General features: G+C 43.0%; 1 protein-coding gene across 6 annotated transcripts in view; it reads right to left on the bottom strand.

The window, feature by feature from the left end:
* nek7 (NIMA related kinase 7) overlaps positions 1 to 20,647 on the bottom strand; it is a 140,092-nt gene that overhangs the window by 65,918 nt on the left and 53,527 nt on the right. For 4 of the 6 annotated variants that reach the window (XM_014168702.3, XM_045705878.2, XM_014168704.3 and 1 more), the window contains 1 exon segment: positions 5,677 to 5,764. The exons of 1 other annotated variant lie outside the window; for it this stretch is intronic. In XM_014168702.3, the coding sequence (XP_014024177.1) occupies positions 5,677 to 5,736 (60 nt within the window). In that variant the 5' untranslated portion in view covers positions 5,737 to 5,764. 6 annotated transcript variants of the gene reach the window in all.

Here is a 20,647-nt window from a genome sequence, read left to right as displayed (position 1 = left end):
ATGGAGGAATTTAGAAGGTAGAAACTCCATCAAACTTGTATTCCACAGTCTGCGATCCGCACTATGCAGCTGTTGCAAGAGCAAAATTGTCACTGGTTGTCCACTGGGTCGCAAAAACAAATGATTGATAGGCATCTTAAACTTCTTCAAGTCAACCATTATTGGGTTAAAATACACATCTGCATTTGTGAACAGCCAATCACAACAACCACGATTCACGTCAATGCACTCTGTACAGTTGAAGTCAGAAATGTACATACACCTTAGCCAAATACATTTATACTCAGTTTTTCACAATTCCTGACATTTAATCTGAGTAAAAATTCCCTGTCTTAGGTCAGTTAGGATGACCACTTTATTTTAAGAACGTGAAATGTCAGAATAATAGTAGAGAGAATGATTTATTTCAGCTTTTATTTCTTTAAATCACATTCCCAGTGGGTCAGAAGTTTACATACACTGAATTAGTATTTGGTAGCATTGCCTTAAACAATTTAAACTTGGGTCAAACGTTTTGGGTAGCCTTCCACAAGCTTCCCACAATAAGTTGGGTGAATTTTGGCCCGTTCCTCCTGACAGAGCTCGTGTAACAGTCAAGTTTGTAGGCCTAATTGCTCGCACATGCTTTTTCCTGCAGCAAAGCACCCCCACAACATGATGCTGCCACCCCCGTGCTTTACGGTTGGGATGTTGTTCTTCGGCTTGCAAGCATCCCACTTTCTCCTCCAAACATAACGATGGTCATTATGACCAAACAGTTCTATTTTTGTTTCATCAGGACAAGAGGACATTTCTCCAAAAAGTACGATCTTTGTACCCATGTGCAGTTGCAAACCATAGTCTGGCTTTTTTATGCCGGTTTTGGAGCAGTGGCTTCTTCCTTAGTGAGCGGCCTTTCAGGTTATGTCGATATAGGACTCGTTTAACTGTGGATATAGATACTTTGTACCCGTTTCCTCCAGCATCTTCACAGGGTCCTTTGCTGTTGTTCTGGGATTGATTTGCACTATTCGCACCAAAGTACGTTAATCTTTAGGAGACAGAACGCGCCTCCTTCCTGAGCGGTATGAAGGCTGCGTGGTCCCATGGTGTTTATACTTGCGTACTATTGTTTGTACAGATGAACGTGGTACCTTCAGGCATTTGGAAATTGCTTCCAAGGATGAACCAGACTTGTGGAGGTCTACAGCTTTTTTTCTGAGGTCTTGGCTGATTTCTTTTGATTTTCCCATGATGTCAAGGAAAGAGGCACTGAGTTTGAAGGTAGGCCTTGAAATACATCCACAGGTAGACCTCCAATTGACTCAAATGATGTCAATAAGCCTATCAGAAGCTTCTAAAGCCATGACATTTTCTTGAATTTTCCAAGCTGTTTAAAGGCACAGTCAACTTAGTGTATATAAACTTCTGACCCACTGGAATTGTGATACAGTGAATTATAAATGAAATAATCTGTCTGTAAACGATTGTTGGAAAAATGACTTGTGTCATGCACAAAGTAGATGTCCTAACTGAAATGCCAAAACTATAGTTTGTTAACAAGAAATGTGTGGAGTGGTTGAAAAACGAGTTTTAATGACTCCAACCTAAGTGTATGTAAACTTCCGACTTCAACTGTAGATATCAATAAGTGATATCCATATCGCCTGTAGGCTACACCACTGCTCTCATCCTTATCTCTAAGCGTTTATACAAGTTGGATAAACTTTGGATGTCAACAGCAGTCGCAACATTGGTAGACATAGCTTGGACTGTAGCCTACAAAAGCCTATTCCTGCTCTTTTCCCGCGATCCGTCAAACGCATTTGGTGTGTCATCATATGACTTGTGGTCAGACTCACTCAGGCAGAACAAACTTAACACTTTTTTCCCAATGCTGCTTTGAATGTCATTGAGAGGACAGAAAGGTGACCGTTTTTAAACGCAAACTTCCTTTCTGAATTTAAAAGTAATCCTAGAAGTATTCAAGTGTTTGAAAAGTATCTGTAATCTGATTACAATATAAATTAAGGTTACACACAGGAAGTATTCACACCCCTTGATTTTTTCAACATTTTGTTGTGTTAAAGCCTGAATTTAAAATGGATTAAATTTAGATTTTGTGTCACTACACACAATAACCCATAATGTCAAAGTGGAATATTGTTTTTCGAATTGTTGGCAAATTAATTAAAAATAAAAAGCTGAAATGTCTTGAGTCAAAAAGTATTCAACTCTATTGCAAGCCTAAATAAGTTAATGAGTAAAAATGTGCTAAACAATTCACATAAAGTTGCATGGACTCACTGTGTGCAATAATAGTGTTTAACATTATTTTTAAATATCTGTACCCCACACATACCTTTAAAATACCATTTTATACAGATGTTATATTGAACCCCGTCCAAGGTCAAACGCAGAGAACAAAGAGAGAGAGAAACAGTGGTCACTGCAGTGTTTTTCCACACAAAGAAAAGCAGAAGGAAAAAGAAGAGCAGAAGGAGTGGAGGAGCAGAGGCCATGGTGTTAGGTTAGGAGGAGAGAAATGGAATGAGAGAAAAAGAGAGAGCTAGATCTAGAAATAGAGCGAGGGCATAGCTTTCACTCGCTGCATGGTAGCTTGACGAATGTTAGCATGAGCCCGTAAAGCGCTGTGACAGCCTCCTGCTGAGAGCACAGTCTCACTAATGTGTTCTGGCACGCCGGCCCCCTAATCACACATTTACATATGCAATGACCTATATTTGCATGTCAGATCGCACACTGTCCAGTGTGATTAACAACGGGCACCTCCCACGTGGAGTCGCCTTGGGTAGCGGGCAAGGGGCTGGGGAGGGCAAGGCGAGGGGTGAACCAGGGCTGGGGAGGGCTAGGAGAGGGGGAGCGCAGAGGGCCGGAGGGGTCCATTTTTTTGTGAGCCGAGGGGCCGGGCTGCCAGGCAAGATTATGTCAGGCGGGGGCCCGGCATTAGACACTTCATTAGAGCTAATCTGTTTAGCAGTGGGCAGTGTATGTAAACTTCACAGGCCATTTGCGGCACCTTGTCGGCCCCTGGCCTGGCCTTCAAAGGGCAGCCAGGCCCTCCTGACTGACAGGCTGTCTCATTGCCCGCACTTGCGTCACACACACAGCCGCTCCCAGCTGACACACACACACACAAGTGGGTGAGGCGCAGCAGCTCGACCCCTGACGACAGAGGGGTCACTGGGCAAACCGCAAGAGGAGAGGAGGAGTGGCACAGAGAGGAGAGGTTTGTACAGATTGCAGCTTGCGGAAGGGGAGGTGTGTGCGTGTTTGAAAGGAGTTAGTAACAGAGATGTCCATCATTTTCTGTCTCAATTTCCTTCAGTTATCGTGGGAATTTGGGCCATAAATGTGAATGAGGAACACACCCTTAGTTGGTGAGAGCTGAAGTTAGGCCTATGCTTTGGGGAATCAGACTTGGTGTCTAGCTCAAGCTCCTCCTTGTTGGGAAGAGTGAGGGATTGTAGAGGAATGGACAAGCATGTCTGTGAGGGACAGCATGTGCCTGTGCTGTAGAGATGGCAGAGGGACAGGGTGGCCACCAGTGACACAGAGATACACACACCCTGGGCTACTCACTGACAAGGAGATGAGAGGAAGAGAGATAGGAAGAGAGAAAAAGAGAAAAGGCATGAAGACAGAAGCATAGATGACGTGTGATATGGGCTGATCAGTGGTGACACAGAGACACAGAGCAACTGACAGAGAATTTAAGATAAGAGAGAGAGGGAGAGACAGACAGAGGGAGAGAGATAGAGAGATGGAGAAAGAGGGGGAAGGAGATGAAAATAAATGAAGAGAGCGAGACAGGGGGAGAGGAAGAGAAAGAGGGGGAGAGATGTGAGGTGTGATGCGACAGTGTGGCACTGCCAGCGGCTGCCAGAAAAAGGCCAGCGGGAGCCAGTAAGGGTGCCATCTCCCACAGAGCACCAACCCACCCTCTACACCCCCCCCCCCCTCTCCCCATCACCAGCCTCGGTCTGTACTCCTCACCTCCCTCTTCTTTCACCTACATCTCTCCTCAGCCCCAGCCAGCTTAGCACCGCCATACAATATTCATCACTCCATCCTTCCTTCCCTACCCCGCTGGTGTTTCTCTCTCTGCTCCTCTTCAATCTGTTCCTGTACCACGGTGCGTTAGCTCACTTATAACCCTCCGCCTTGTCTCACACACACACACACACATACACACAGAGAGAGAGATCTGACTCTGTCAAAACCTACTGCGACGTTCAAATTCCATTTTGAGAATCTCTCTCACCCACTCAAAGAGCAAATGCACCATTAAAAATGCACATGATACCAGCTCATCCACTTTACCTAATGCATATGCATCATACCTCCGGGACTTAGAGATGTGATACAATTCACATTTTCAGGAGGGGAATTTTTGCCGAGCAGATTAAATTGAGAAAAAAAAAAAAGTGTGAAATAGATTGATGACTTGTTGAAAGAGAAGGATCCGTCTGCTGATAGGCATCCAGCTTCATACTGTGTCTAACAGGAAGCAAAATAATATCTGGATCTGCATAGGACTGGTGTTTGAAATACAAACTGTAAAATCTTATCTTGCATAAACTAACAATGTGCATGTTATTAGGCCTACTTCTAAATATATTTCCTATATTTTAAGACAATGAAAGAGAAAAAAAAACTGAAATTAAGCTAAATAGTGTGTGAAAAACAGAAGAAATCATTATTACAACAACTCTGTTATATTGGAATATGATATCTTGAGTGTGGGGGATGCTAGTTCTCGTTCTTTCCTTTTCTGTGCACGACCCAATTAGCAATTAAACATATTCAAATAAATCAACACCCTGGCGATTTCACAGTTAATATTGCACTGGCTTTGCATACACAAGAAAAACTGGATAATTTTTTGCGTTAGAAAAAAACTGTTGTTTTCCCGTTTCCTCTTCAATGTATGGATATGGATAGCGGGCGAATCCTCTTTGTTATAAGTCCATTCAGTACATAGTGGGGCCAGAAACATCCTTGTGCTATGAAGGAGATTGATGAAGCTTATGTACGATACTGCTATTAAACTCCAACGGTGACCAGATTTGCAACATAACAACCTGAATGTTATCGTATCAAAAGCTGCTCACTGTGAGGTCAAGCTCTGCAAGCCTCCAGAGTTTCAATCAATACTAACTCTCTCTCCACCATTCATCTGCCTATACTGTATGATTGAGGGGTTAGTAAAATTACAACCTGTATTGTTAATAATACTCTTACAAATACAGTCATTTTGACATACATTTTGTTCCCGACTTTACTGGGAATCACCCGTAGCCTAATTTGTACTTTACTTACATTTACAGGCTTAAAATTCAAGTCTAGGCCTACCCTAAATATGAATGAGTATTTGTGAGTAAACACAAATGTAAGAGGATCGTACTGTGGCTGGAACACAGGTACTGCTGTTTGCTGTGTTTGGGTTAGCGTTAGGGTGAAAGTGATGTTCTAATATTTTTTATTTAACTAGGCAAGTCAGTTAATAACAAATTCTTAATTAAAATGATGGCCAACCCCGGCCAAACCGGTTTGGGTGAGGGTACTAAGTTTGGGTGAGGGTTAGGGTGAGGGGATCCTACCTGTGGGTGGAACACGGGTACTGCTGCCTGCTGGCCTTGTGGTTGGGTTAGGGTTAGGGTTAGGGGATCCTACCTGTGGCTGGAACACGGGTACTGCTGCCTGCTGGCCTTGTGGCTGGGTGTCCATGTCCATGGTGACAGGAGATCAATCCCTCACACCCCTAAGTAAACACAAACACAACCTTCAGTTGACGTTAGTCACAAAAACACCTGACTCTTTTCCCTCACAACCAGGTAGAAACATAAGTAGATCATCCTGTTATCTGAACATACCATCTACAGAAGAATTCCGCCATCGCCACCAGAATTACACAGACTAGTAACAAATATCACACTCCTGGAGTTCGCCTGAGCATTACAGAGCCTGAGCATTACGGTGCCTGAGACAATAGTGTGTTGCTGAGGTCACATTGCAGTAGAACTGGATCTGCCTTGCTGGCTGGGCCTCTATGGACCTGCTAGGCTCCAGACACACCCCAGGGTTTCCGTTAGGAAAATGTGGCGCCGGACAACATGACCGGGATGATTTTAATTTACAGATTATTTGGAAATGTAATGGACCCATCTGCATTGGTTGCGTAACCCATTAGGGCGTCCAACCACAGTGCTCAGAATGACAGATATCACATTTAGATTATGGTAATTTATCTTAAAAGGGGAATGAAGGCAGATTTAGAAAATGTGTCCAGGTGTCCTAATCCCTCTGACTCGCTGCTGGACTGCATGTCAAAGTGCGCACCTCTTTCACTCAGGAAGAGCAAAAGGTACGTCACAGGGTTATATATACTTTGCTCTGTTCATCTTTCCCTTGATCCTGACTAGTCTCCCAGTCCCTGCCGCTGAAAAACATCCCCACAGCATGATGCTGCAGCCACCATGCTTAACCAAATGGATGATGCCAGGCAGTTGTCGTGTCTTTGGCTATGCCAGATTAAGTGATATTTCATGCTATTCTATAAAATCCTTTCTCTGTAATTAATATGACCTGATTAAGCTAATCATGTAAATGTAATTAACTAGAAAGTCGGGGCACCACGGAAGAACGTTTATAGAGCCGTTATCCTCCGAATGAACTCTTAAAATACTTAGTCATCTTTTACATCGATAGCCGTCATCTTAATCATCTTATTTTCAGTCTCATAATGAAAGTTGTAAATTCTTGGTTATCTTCACGAACCCTGGCTAACAAGTTGAATCAGCAATACAAAATTGGGTTTAATTATTTATTTACTAAATACCTAAACCAATCACACAGAATTACAAATACACAGAATACAAATGATGTCATACAGAAAACATCCCTGGTTGACGGAACCTGTATGAAAGCTGGTTACACAAAGAAAGGGGGTTGGGCTTGAGTGAAAGAGCGGGGAGACTTAGGAATAAAGAAACAGCAGCTATGCTATCGTAAATACATTATCTTATGCATTCTAAATTACCGCCCATTTGGAAAAGGAAAATGCAATAAATATTTACTCTGAGCTGCGCTTCGGTAGATTGGTCGTAGATGCTGGCCGGGTTGGCCAACAGCTCTTCCTGTCCTCGGAAGAATGTCTCTGGTGGTAAATTGGATACGTGGTGGTATCTTCGTCTGTTCGTTGTTAGACTGGAGCCGTCGTCCGTCCTTTCCTAGCCCACGTCTACAGCGGCCGCTGCTAACTCAACGGCTAGGAAGTATCACTTCTGTAGTGAATAAGCTCAAAGTTCATACCATTCGCCATCAAAGCTCATGCCGAGGTTGGCTTAGTTCTGTACTTGACGGGTGTCCTTCTAACGTAGAGGCTGCAGACCTCACGTACTGGAACCACGTGGTTATCTTTTCGTCAAAGGCTTATATAGTGGAGAGGGGGAAGGATGTGTTTCATCGTTTATAACCCCTGTCTCTTCACAGGGGTGGGCCACTGATCAAGCAGGGCACTTTCCTTATGAAAACCCAATTCTCTCATTTGGAAACTAAAATTACATTTAATCTCCTAACAAACAATTTCAATATCAAACATTTCAATTGCATAACAATTCCATGTTACTCTGATAACTAGAGGGTGTATACTTTCTCAGGTACAGTTTATGTCGTCCTGTCATCAGTCATAATGTCTCAGATGACAACCGAACTGACAAACATACTCATTACGTTCCCAAGCATATTTCCAACTGGTTTTATTACCAAAATATGGTTCCTTTTCCCCATTTGTTTGATGTTCCCAGACTCTCTATATTTAACACAGGCTATTCAAGTCCTTCAGTAGGGTCAGAGAGGGGAAGGGAGAAAGGTATTTATGGGGGGGGGGGGGGTCATAAACCTTACCCACAGGCCAACGTCATGACACAGTGGTGTAAAGTACTTTAGTAAAAATACTTTAAAGTGCTACTTACAGTTGAAGTTAGAAGTTTACCTAGACTTAGGTTGGAGTCATTTTCAACCACTCCACAAATTTCTTGTTAACAAACTAAAGTATTGGCATGTCGGTAAGGACATCTACTTTGTGCATGACACAAGTAATTTTTGCAACAATTGTTTACAGATTATTTCACTTATAATTCACTGTATCACAATTCCAGTGGGTCAGAAGTTTACATACACTAAGTTGACTGTGCCTTTAAACAGCTTGGAAAATTCCAGAAAATTATGTCATGGCTTTAGATGCTTCTGATAGGCTAATTGACATAATTTGAGTCAATTGGAGGTGTACCTGTGGATGTATTTCAAGGCCTAGCTTCAAACTCAGTGCCTCTTTGCTTGACATCATGGGAAAATCAAAAGAAATCAGCCAAGACCTCAGAAAAAAAATTTTTAGACCTCCACAAGTCTGGTTCTTCCTTGGGAGCAATTTCCAAACACCTGAAGGTACCACGTTCATCTGTACAAACAATAGTATGAAAGTATAAACACCATGGGACCACGCATACGTCATACCACTCAGGAAGGAGACACGTTCGGTCTCCTGGAGATGAACGTACTTTGGTGCGAAAAGTGCAAATCAATCCCAGAACAGCAGCAAAGGACCTTGAAGATGCTGGAAGAAACAGGCACAAAAGTATCTATATCCACAGTAAAACGAGTCCTATATCACATAACCTGAAAGGCCGCTCAGCAAGGAAGAAGCCACTGCTCCAAAACCACCATAAGAAAGCCAGACTACTGTTTGCAACTGCAGATGGAGACAAATATCATACTTTCTGGAGAAATGTCCTCTGGCTGATTAAACAAAAATAGAACCGTTTGGCCATAATGACCATCATTATGTTTGGAGGATAAATGGGGACGCTTGCAAGCCGAAGAACACCATCCCAACCATGAAGCATGGGGGTGGCAGCATCATGTTGTGGGGGTGCTTTGCTACAGGAGGGACTGGTGCACTTCACAAAATAGATGGCATCATGAGGAAGGAAAATTATGTGGATATATTGAAGCAACATCAAGACATCACTCAGGAAGTTAAAGCTTGGTCGCAAATGGGTCTTCCAAATGGACAATGACCCCAAGCATACTTCCAAAGTTGTGGAAAAATGGCTTAAGGACAACAAAGTCAAGGTATTGGAGTGGCGCAGGAAGAAATGGAAGCAGTTTTACGGGCGCCCAACCAATTGTGCTATTATGTGTTTTTTCCCGCGTTATTTGTAACCTATTTCAGACTAAGATTTTTTCTTCAACAAGCAAGAAGCACAAGACAATCTCCAAACACCCGACGGGCCATCATCCCCGTTATTTGCAAGTGGAGGCAACGCAGGTACAGAGGACAAAGAACCGGATGCCTGGTCAGGACCCGGAAAAGGCGAGTGGGAAACCTGCCTTTACCGTCAATACTACTTGCCAACGTGCAATCATTGGACAATAAACTAGATGAGGTATGATCACGAATATCCTACCAACGGGACATCAAAAACTGTAATAGCCTATGTTTCACGGAATCGTGGCTGAATGACATGGGTATTCAGCTAGCGGGATATACGCTGCACCGGCAAGATAGAACAGCACACTCCGGTAAGACGAGGGAGGGTGGTCTGTGAATATTTGTAAACAACAGCTGGTGCACGAAATCTAAGGAAGTCTCTAGATTTTGCTCGCCTGAAGTAGAGTATATTGTGAAAAATTGCAGGCCATACTACTTGCCTAGAGAGTTTTCAGCTATACTTTTCGTGGCTGTTCATTTACCACCACACACAGATGCTGGCACTAAGACCGCACTCAGATAGCTGTATAAGGAAATAAGCAAACAGAAAACCACTGACCCAGAGGCGGCGCTCCTAGTGGCCGGAGACTTTAATGCAGGGAAACTTAAATCAGTTCTACCAAATTTCCATCAACATGTTAAATGTGCAACAAGAGGGGAAAAAAATTCTACATCACCTGTACTCCACACACAGAAACGGGTACAAAGCTCTCCCTCGCCCTCCATTCGGTAAATCTGACCACAACTCTATCCTCCTGATTCCTGCTTCCAAGCAAAAATGAAAGCAGGAAGCACCAACAACTCGGTCTATGAAAAAGTAGTCAGATGAAGCAGATGCTAAACTACAGGACTGTTTTGCTATCACTGACTGGAACATGTTCCGGGATTCTTCCGATGGCATTGAGGAGTACACCACATCAGTCACCGGCTTTATCAATAAGTGCATCAAGGACGTCGTCCCCACAGTGACTGTACGTACATACCCCAACCAGAAGCCATGGATTACAGGCAACATTCACACTGAGCTAAAGGGTAGAGCTGCCGCTTTCAAGGTGTGGGACTCTAACCCGGAAGCTTACAAGAAATCCTGCTATGCCCTGCGATGAACCATCAAACAGGCAAAGCGTAAATAAAAGGCTAAGATTGAATCATACTACACCGGCTCCGATGCCCCTTCTTATGTGGCAGGGCTTGCAAACTATTACAGACTACAAAGAGAAGCACAGCCGTGAGCTGCCCAGTGACACGAGCCTACCAGACGAGCTAAATCACTTCTGTGCTCGCTTCGAGGCAAGCAACACTGAGGCATGCATGAGAGCACGACTGTGTGATCACGCTCTCCGTAGCCGACGTAAGTAAGACCTTTAAACAGGTCAACATACACAAGGCTGGGGGCAGGGACGGATTACCAGGACGTGTGCTCCGGGCATGTGCTGACCAACTAGCAGGTGTATTCACTGACATTTTCAACATGTCCCTGATTGAGTCTGTAAAACCAACATGTCTCAAGCAGACCACCATAGTCCTTGTGCCCAAGAACACAAAGGCAACCTGCCTAAATGACTACAGACCCGTAGCACTCACGTCCGTAGCCATGAAGTGCTTTGAAAGGTTGGTAATGGCTCACATCAACACCATTATCGCAGAAACCCTCGACCCACTCCAACTTGCATACTGCCCAAACAGATCCACAGATGATGCAATCTCTATTACACTCCACACTGCCCTTTCCCACCTGGACAAAAGGAACACTTATGTGAGAATGCTACTCATTGACTACAGCTCAGTGTTCAACACCATAGTACCCTCAAAGCTCATCACTAAGCTAAGGATCCTGGGACTAAACACCTCCCTCTGCAACTGGATCCTGGACTTCCTGACGGGCCGCCCCCAGGTGGTGAGGGTAGGTAGCAACACATCTGCCACGCTGATCCTCAACACTGGAGCTCCCCAGGGGTGTGTGCTCAGCCCCCTCCTGTACTCCCTGTTCATCCATGACTGCATGGCCAGGCACAACTCCAACACCATCATTAAGTTTGCAGACGACACAACAGCCTGATTACCGACAATGACAAGACAGCCTATAGGGAGGAGGTCAGAGACCTGGCCGGGTGGTGCCAGAATAACAACATAACCAAGACTAAGGAGATGATTGTGGACTACAGGAAAAGGAAGACCGAGCACGACCCCATTCTCATCGACGGGCTGTAGTGGATCAGGTTGAGAGCTTCAAGTTCCTTGGTGTTCACATAACCAACAAACTAGAATGGTCCAAACACACCAAGACAGTCGTGAAGAGGGCACGACAAAGCCTATTCCCCCTCAGGAAACTAAAAAGATTTGGCATGGGTCCTGAGATCCTCAAAAGGTTCTACAGCTGCAACATCGAGAGCATCCTGACTGGTTGCACCACTGCCTGGTACGGCAATTGCTCAGCCTCTGGCCGCAAGGCACTACAGAGGGTAGTGCGTACGGCACAGTACATCACTGGGACTAAGCTGCCTGCCATCCAGGACCCTAACAATTGTCAAAGACCCCAGCCATAGACTGTTCTCTCTACTACTGCATGGCAAGCGGTACCGGGAGACCAAGTCTTGGCCAAAAAGGCTTCTCAACAGTTTTTACCCCCAAGCCATAAGACTCCTGAACAGGTAATCAAATGGCTACCCGGACTATTTGCATTGTGAGCCCCCCCAACCCCTCAGTTTATGCTGCTGCTACTCTCCGTTTATCATATATGCATAGTCACTATAACTATACACTCATGTACATACTACCTCAATTGGGCTGACCAACCACTGCTCCCGCACATTGGCTAACCGGGCTATCTGCATTGTGTCCCACCCACCAACCCCTCTTACTTTAATCATAGCTACATACTACCTCAATCAGCCCGACTAACCGATGTCAGTATGTAGCCTCGCTACTCCTCCTTTGGCCGTCTCTCCTTCCAGTTCTCTGCTGCCAAGGACTGGAACGAACTACAAAAATCTCTGAAACTGGAAACACTTACCTCCCTCACTAGCTTTAAGCACCAGCTGTCAGAGCAGCTCACAGATCACTGCACATAGCCCATCTATACTTTAGCCCAAACAACTACCTCTTCCCCTACTGTTTTTATTTTGCACTATCTTCCACTGCAAATCTACCATTCCAGTGTTTTACTTGCTATATTGTATTTACTTTGCCACCATGGCCTTTTTTTGCCTTTACCTCCCTTACCTCATTTGCTCACATTGTGTATATAGACTTATTTTTCTACTGTATTATTGACTGTATTTTGGTTTTACTCCATGTGTAACTCTGTTGTTGTATGTGTCAAACTGCTTTGCTTTATCTTGGCCAGGACTCAATTGTTAATGAGAACTTGTTTTCAACTTGCCTACCTGGTTAAATAAAGGTGAAATAAATAAAAATAAATAAACTATATATAGCCTGTCTTTTTTATTTCTTTACCTACCCATTGTTCACCTAATAACTTTTCTTGCACTATTGGTTAGAGCCTGTAAGTAAGCATTCACTGTATGGTCTACACCTGTTGTATTCGGCGCACGTGACAAATAAACTTTGATTTGATTTGAGTGGCCATCACAAAGCCCTGACGTCAATCCTATAGTAAATTTGTGAGCTGAACTGAAGTAGTGTGTGAGAGCAAGGAGGCCTACAAACCTGACTCAGTTACACCAGCTCTAGCTCTGTCAGGAGGAATGGGCCAAAATTCACCCAACTTATTGTGGGAAGCTTGTGGAAGGCTACCTGAAACGTTTGACCCAAGTTAAACAATTTAAAAAGGCAATGCTACCAAATACTAATTGAGTGCATGTAACCTTCTGACCCACTGGGAATGTGATGAAAGAAATAAAAGCTGAAATAAATCTCTACTATTATTCTGACATTTCACATTCTTAAAATAAAATGGTGATCCTAACTGACCTAAAACTAGGATTAAATGTCAGAAATTGTGAAAAGCTGAGTTGAAATGCATTTGGCTAAGGTGTATGTAAACTTCCGACTTCAACTGTAAGTGTTTTTTTTGGGATCTGTACTTTACCATTCATATTTGTGACTACTTTTACTTCACTACATTCCTTAATAAATCCTCTTTGGGCTAGGGGGCAGTATTTTGACGTCTGGATGAAAAGCGTGCCCAAAGTAAACTGCCTGTTACTCAGGCCCAGAAGCTAGGATATGTATATAATTTGGATAGAAAACACACTAAAGTTTAAAACTGTTAAAATAATGTCTGTGAGTATAACAGAACTGATATGGCAGGCGAAAACCCGAGGACAAACCATCCCCCCCAAAAACAATTTCAGCCTACCACTGTTTTCAATGGCTGTCATGTTTATTATGAGGCGAAAACCTCCCAGACTGCAGTTCCTAGGGCTTCCACTAGATGTCAACAGTCTTTAGAAAGAGTTTCAGGCTTGCTTTTGGAAAAATTAGCTAGAATTTGTAGTTTTTCTAAGTGGCTCCCATTTTGGCTGTAGTGTTTTCATGCGCGTGGATGAGAGCTTGTTCTTTGTTGTTTATCTCCGGTAAAGACAATAACAATTTTCCGTCTCTAATTTTTATCGTTTATTTACATATTAGGGTACCTGAGGTTTGATTATAAACGTTGTTTGACTTGTTTGGATAAGTTTATTGGTAACGTTTGGGATTCATTTTTTATGCATTTTGAAGGAGGGAAACCGGTGGATTATAGAATGAAGCGCGCAAGCTAAACTGAGTTTTTGGGGACATAAAGAAGGACTTTATCGAACAAAAGGACCATTTGTGATGTATCTGGGACCTTTTGGAGTGCCAACAGAAGAATATCTTCAAAGGTAAGGCATTTATTATATCGCTATTTCTGACTTTCGTGGCGCACCTGCCTGGTTGAAAAATGTTTTTCATGCTTTTGTATGCGGGGTGCTGTCCTCAGATAATCGCATGGTGTGCTTGCGCCGTAAAGCCTTTTTGAAATCTGACAGCGGCTGGATTAACAAGAAGTTAAGCTTTATGTTGATGTATGACACTTGTATTTTCATGAATGTTAAATATTTCTGTCATTTGAATTTCGCGCTCTGCAATTTCACCGGATGTTGTCGAGGTGGGTCGCTAGCAGAACGCCTGCGCCAAAAAGGTTAAGAAAATATTGTACTCTTTACTCCATACATTTCCCTGACACCCAAAAGAACTGGTTACATTTTGAATGCATAGAAAGACAGGAAAAAAAAAAAAAAAAAAAAAAGAGTCAAATTGACGCCTCAACCGAACATCCCTGGTAATCCCCTACTGCCTCTGATCTGGCGGACTCACTAAAAACACATGCTTCATTTGTAAATTATGTCTGAATGTTGGAGTGTGCCCGTGGCTGTCCGTAAATTAAAACAACAAGAAAATGGTGCCATCTGGTTTGCTTAATATAAGGAATTTGAAATTATTTATACTTTTACTTTTGATACTTAAGTATATTTTAAACCAAATAATCTTAGAGACTTTTACTCAAGTAGAATTTTACTGGCTGACTTTACTTTTGTAATTTTCTATGAAGGTATCTTTACTTAAGTATGACTGTTGGGTACTTTTTCCACCACTGGTGCCAGGTTTCCTCCAGAGGAGACACTTCGCATTCAGGCCAAAGAGTTGAATCTTGGTTTCATCAGACCAGGGAATCTTGTTTCTCATGGTCTAAGAGTCCTTTAGGTGCCTTATGGCAAACTTGAAACGGGCTGTCGTGTGCCTTTTACTGAGGAGTGGCTTCCTTCTGGCAACTCTACCATAAAGGCCTGATTGATGGAGTCCTGCAGCGATGGCTGTCCTTCTGGAAGGTTCTCCCATCTCCACAGTGTAACTCTGGAGCTCTGTCAGAGTGACCATCAGGTTCTTGGTCTCCTCCCTGACCAAGGCCCTTCTCCCCCGATTGCTCAGTTTGGCCGGATGGCCAGCTCTCGTAAGAATCTTGGTGGTTCCAAACTTCTTCCATTTAAGAATAATGGAGCCCACTGTGTTCTTGGGAACCTTCAGTGCTGCAGACATTTTTTGGTAACCTTCCCAAGATCTGTGCCTAGACACAATCCTGTCTCGGACAATTCCGTTGACCTCATGGCTTGGTTTTTGTTCTGACATGCACTGTCAACTGTGGAACCTTATATAGACAGGTGTGTGCCTTTCCAAATAATGTCCAATCAATTGAATTTACCACAGGTGGACTCCAAGTTGTAGAAACATCTCAAGGATGATCAATGGAAACATGATGCACAGAGCAAAGGGTCTGAATACTTGTGTAAATAAGGTATGTTTAAAAAAAATATATATACACACATTTGCAAAAATGTCTAAAAACCTGTCTTCACTTTGTCATTATGGAGTATATGTGCAGATTGATGAGGGGAAAAAAATTATTTAATCCATAAAAAAAAAAAAAAAGGCTGTAATGTAACAAAATGTGGAAAAAGGTAAGGGGTGTGAATTACTTTCCGAATGCACAGTAGCTAGATCAATCTGAGTGCATTCAGAAAGTAATTCATACCACTCTACTTTTTTCAACAAAAAAATTATGTTACAGTCTTAATTTAAAATGGATTGAGATTTATTTACTTTTAATCACTGGCCAACACATAATACCCCATAACATCCTGTGTGGCTCAGTTGGTAGAGCATGGTGTTTGCAACACCAGGGTTGTGGGTTCGATTCCCACGGGGGACCAGTACGAAAAAAAGAAAAAATGTATGAAATGTATGCATTCACTACTGTAAGTCGCTCTGGATAGGAGCGTCTGCTAAAATGACTAAAAATGTAAAAAACGTCAAAATGGAAATATGTTTTTACAAATTAAATAAAGATGAAAAGCTGAAATGATTTGAGTATTCAACCCCTTTGTTATGGCAAGCCTATATAAGTTCAGGAGTGAGAACTTGCTTAACGAGTCACATAATAAGTTGCATGGACTCGCTCCCTGTGAAAGTGTTTAACATGATTTTGAATGACTTATCTCTGTACCCCACACATACAGATAATCGTAAGGTCCCTTGGTCGAGCAGTGAATTTCAACCACGAGGACCAGGGAGGTTTTCCAGTGCCTCGCAAAAAAGGGCACCTATTGGTAGATAGGTAAAGAAAATAAGCAGAAATTGAATATCCCTTTGAGCATTGTGAAGTTATTAACTACACTTTGGACAATGTATCAATACACCCAGTCACTACAACGATACAAGCGTCCTTCCTAACTCAGTTGCTGGAGAGGAAGGAAACCAAATCAGGGATTTCACCATGAGGCCAATGGTGACTTTAAAACAGTTACAGAGTTTAATGGCTGTGATAGGAGAAAACTGGTGGATCAAATGGATCAACAACATTGTAATTACTCCACAATAATAACCTAAATGACAGAGTGAAAAGGAGGAAAGCTGTACATAATAACAATATTCGAAAACATGGATCCTCTTTGCAACAAGTCACTAAAATAATACTGCAAAACATGTGCCCTGAACACAAAGTGTTATGCTTGGGGCAAATCCAATGACACATTACTCAGTACCACTCTCCATATTTTCAAGCACAGTGGTGGATGCATCATGTTATGGGTATGCTTGTAATCGTTAAGGACTGGGGAGTTTTTCAAGATAAAAAAGAAACGAGATGGAGCTAAGCACAGGCAAAATCCAAGTGGAAAACCGGGTTCAGTCTGCTTTCCACCAGCCACTGGGAGATGAATTGACCTTTGCAAGACCTGAAAATGTTTGTCTAGCAACGTTCAACAAAAATTTGACAGTTTGAAGAATTTTGAAAATAATAAAATGGGCAAATGTTGCACAATCCAGGTGTGGAAAGCTCTTAGATACTTACCCACAAAGACTCGATGCTGTGCTCACTGCCAAAGGTGATTCTAACATGTATTGACTCTGGGGATGGAATACTTATGTAATCAAGATTAGTTTTAAAAAAGTGTGAAAAATGAAAGACTTATGTTGGAATTTCATTTATACTTTGAAAGAGTATTTTGTGTAGATCGTTGACAAAGTAAATGACAATTAAATCCATTTTAAACCAACTTTGTAACACAATAAAATGTGGAATAAGTCAAGGAGTATGAATACTTTCTTAAGGCACTGTAGGTAGATAAAGGCTTCAACATTTATAATGACTCACCATCTGTCACCATCAGCATCGTCTCTCTCATGCCACTGCAGCATGACACACACACACTATTCTGACGCACTGACGAGTGGAATGCAATACGAACATTTCCTTTCAAACACACACACACACACACACACACACACACACACACACACACACACACACACACACACACACACCGTGTGTTGATGTGTGTATCCTTCACTGTGAGAGTGTCTGTCCATCTCCGTCTGGTTGTCAGGACAGAAGACAGAGCTCCAGTATTCCCCCACGTAGCCAATTAAAATGCCCAGTTTAGGAGTTACTGAGTGACACACCGTCTCCGTGGCGATAGAATCAGGGTGATTTAGTAAAGGTTAATCATGCTAATTAGCTGCCAATCTGCCAACCCATCATTGAGTGGCAGTGTGGCATGCACCAGGGCTGCGCGTCCGTCCGCCACTGTTGTTTACTTTGGTTTGGTTAGGCTTTTGTTTTCAGGTATTCAGCGTTCATTTGCCTCAGAGTGCCGGGCTTTGAAATTCTTAAAAAGTGTGCACAACACAATCTCTCCTAGGTTTGTTTAATAGGTAATGTTTTTTTCCTCTTTTTTCCTCGCAGTATAACAATTCCACAACAAAACCTAATATCTAACAAATTCCACAACAAAACCCAACACACAGTCTAGTAAAGGAATGAGAATATATAAAGTACAAAAACATATGGATGAGCAGTGACAGAGCGGCTAAGATGCAATAGATAGTAAAGAACAGATAGCGAAGGACACTATTTACATATGACATGAGTAATGGGAGCTATGTAAACATTCTTAAAGTGGCATTATTAAAGTGACTAGTGTTCCATTTATTGAAGTGGCCAATGAAATCAAGTCTGTAGGTAGGCAGCAGCCTCTCTCTGCTAGTGATGGCTTTTTAACAGTCTGAAAAACAGCTTCTATCTCAAGGCCATCAATCTCTCTGTCCCAGCTTTGAGCCACCTGTACTCACCTCGCCTTCTGGATGGAAGCTGGGTAAACAGGCAGTGGCTCGGGTGGTTATTGTCCTTGATTATCTTCTTTGCATTCCTGTGAATCGGGTGTTGCAGGTGTCCTGGGGGGCAGGTAGTTTACCTCCAGTGATGTGTTGTGCAGACCGCACCACCCTCTGGAGAGCCCTGCGGTTGTGGGCGGCGCGGTTGCCAAACCAGGCAGTGATACAGCCCGACAGAATGCTCTCAATTGTGCATCTGTGAATGTGGTAACATATAGACTTCTTCACCACCCTGTCTGTGTGCGTGGACTATTTCACTTTGTCAATGATATGTACACAGAGGAACCTTCCACCTTCTCCACTGCTGTCCCATCGATGTGGATAGGGGGGTGTTCCCTTTGCTGTTTCCTGAAGCCCACGATCTCTTTTGTTTTGCTGACATTGAGTGAGAGGTTATTTTCCTGACACCACACTCCGAGGGCCCTCACCTCCTCCCTGTAGGCTGTCTCGTCATTGTTGGTAACCAAGCCTACCACTATAGTGTCGTCTGCAAACTTGATGATTGAGTTGGAGGCGTGCATGGCCACGCAGTCGAGGGTGAACAGGGAGTACAGGAGAGAGCTGAGAACGCACCCTTGTGGGGCCCCAGTGTTGAGGTTCAGCGGAGTGGAGTTGTTGTTTCCTACCTTCACCACCTGGGGCAGCCCGTCAGGAAGTCCAGGACCCAGTTGCACAGGGTGGGGTCAAGACCCAGGGTCTCAAGCTTAATGATGAGCTTGGAGGGTACTATGGTGTTGAATGCTGAGCTGTAGTCAACTAACAGCATTCTTACATAGGTATTCCTCTTGTCCAGATGGGATAAGGCAGTGTGATGGGGATTGCATCGTCTGTGGACCTATTGTGGCGGTAAGCAAATTGGAGTGGGTCTAGGGTGGAGGTGATATGATCCTTGACTAGTCTCAAAGCACTTCATGATGACAGAAGTGAGTGCTACGGAGCGATTGTCATTTAGTTCAGTTACCTTCGCTTTCTTGGGAACAGGAACAATGGTGGCCATTTTGAAACGTGGGGACAGCAGACTGGGATAGGGATTGATTGAATATATCCATAAACACAGCAGCCAGCTGGTCTGCGCATGCTCTGAGGACGCAGCTAGGGATGCCGTCTGGGCTGGCAGCCTTGCAAGGGTTAACACGTTTAAAATGTTTTACTGACGTCAGCCACGGAGAAGGAGAGTCCATAGTCTTTGGTAGCGGGCCGTGTCGGTGGCACTGTTTTGTCCTCAAAGCGCGCAAAGAAGTTGTTTAATTTGTCTGGGAGCAAGACGATGTCTGCGACGGGGCTGGTTTTCTTTCTGTTATCCGTGATTGTCTGTAGACCCTGCCACATACATCTCGTGTTTGAGCCGTTGATTTGCAGGTTAGGTAGCTAGCTACCTAGCATTTGGGGCCTAGTCTGTTTACCCAAAACAACATGCCTGTTCTCATAAAAGTTTGTTTATTTTCTAGGGCAAAAATAAATGAAGGATGGTACTTATCTACCACAAATATAACTATGGCAGCAAATGGCAAAACGTATCAGCAAGTATTCAGCAACAAACACAACTGGTTGCATAGTAACGGTGCCTATTCTATACTTACAGTCCATCTATTAGCATATAAATGACTTCCAAACTAGAGAAAGTAATTCTCTCGCTATATGTTTATTGAGTGATGATAATTTTCTCATTCACAGGTTATGTATAAAACCTGGTGGATTTGCTGTTCAGCAGCGTCGTGGGAACCCCCCTACCATATCAGAAGCTGTTACAGAAGGCTGAAGCGGTTACCAGACACCAGTCCTGCTTCAGAGTAATGGAGGACAATTAAAATCAAGTTGGTCGCCTTTTATCTTGTCAATGGTCAAAATACTATCTGTCCTGTTATTCACCGAAACACCATTGATAATGTAATCAGTGCTGTGTGTATATCTATCTATCTATCTATCTATATACATATACATATACATATATACATATACATATACATATATACATATACATATACATATATATACTACTACTACATACATACTACTACATACATACATACATACATACATACATACATACATACATACACACACATATATATATGTCCTGTATCTTGCAACGAGGTGCCCCCTTCCACTCCTGGCCCAAGTGAGTAATGCCAACAAGTCAGTGCCATGCTGGCACGTGTCCCTTGTGAATTTGCTGTGAATCAGGATCTCTAATCACTTTGTTTAGATCATCTACATAAG

This window comes from Salmo salar, chromosome 23, assembly GCF_965601325.2.
Source record: "Salmo salar chromosome 23, fSalSal1, whole genome shotgun sequence".
Classification (NCBI taxonomy): Eukaryota; Metazoa; Chordata; class Actinopteri; order Salmoniformes; family Salmonidae; genus Salmo; species Salmo salar.
This window is presented reverse-complemented; position numbering and strand designations above follow the sequence as displayed.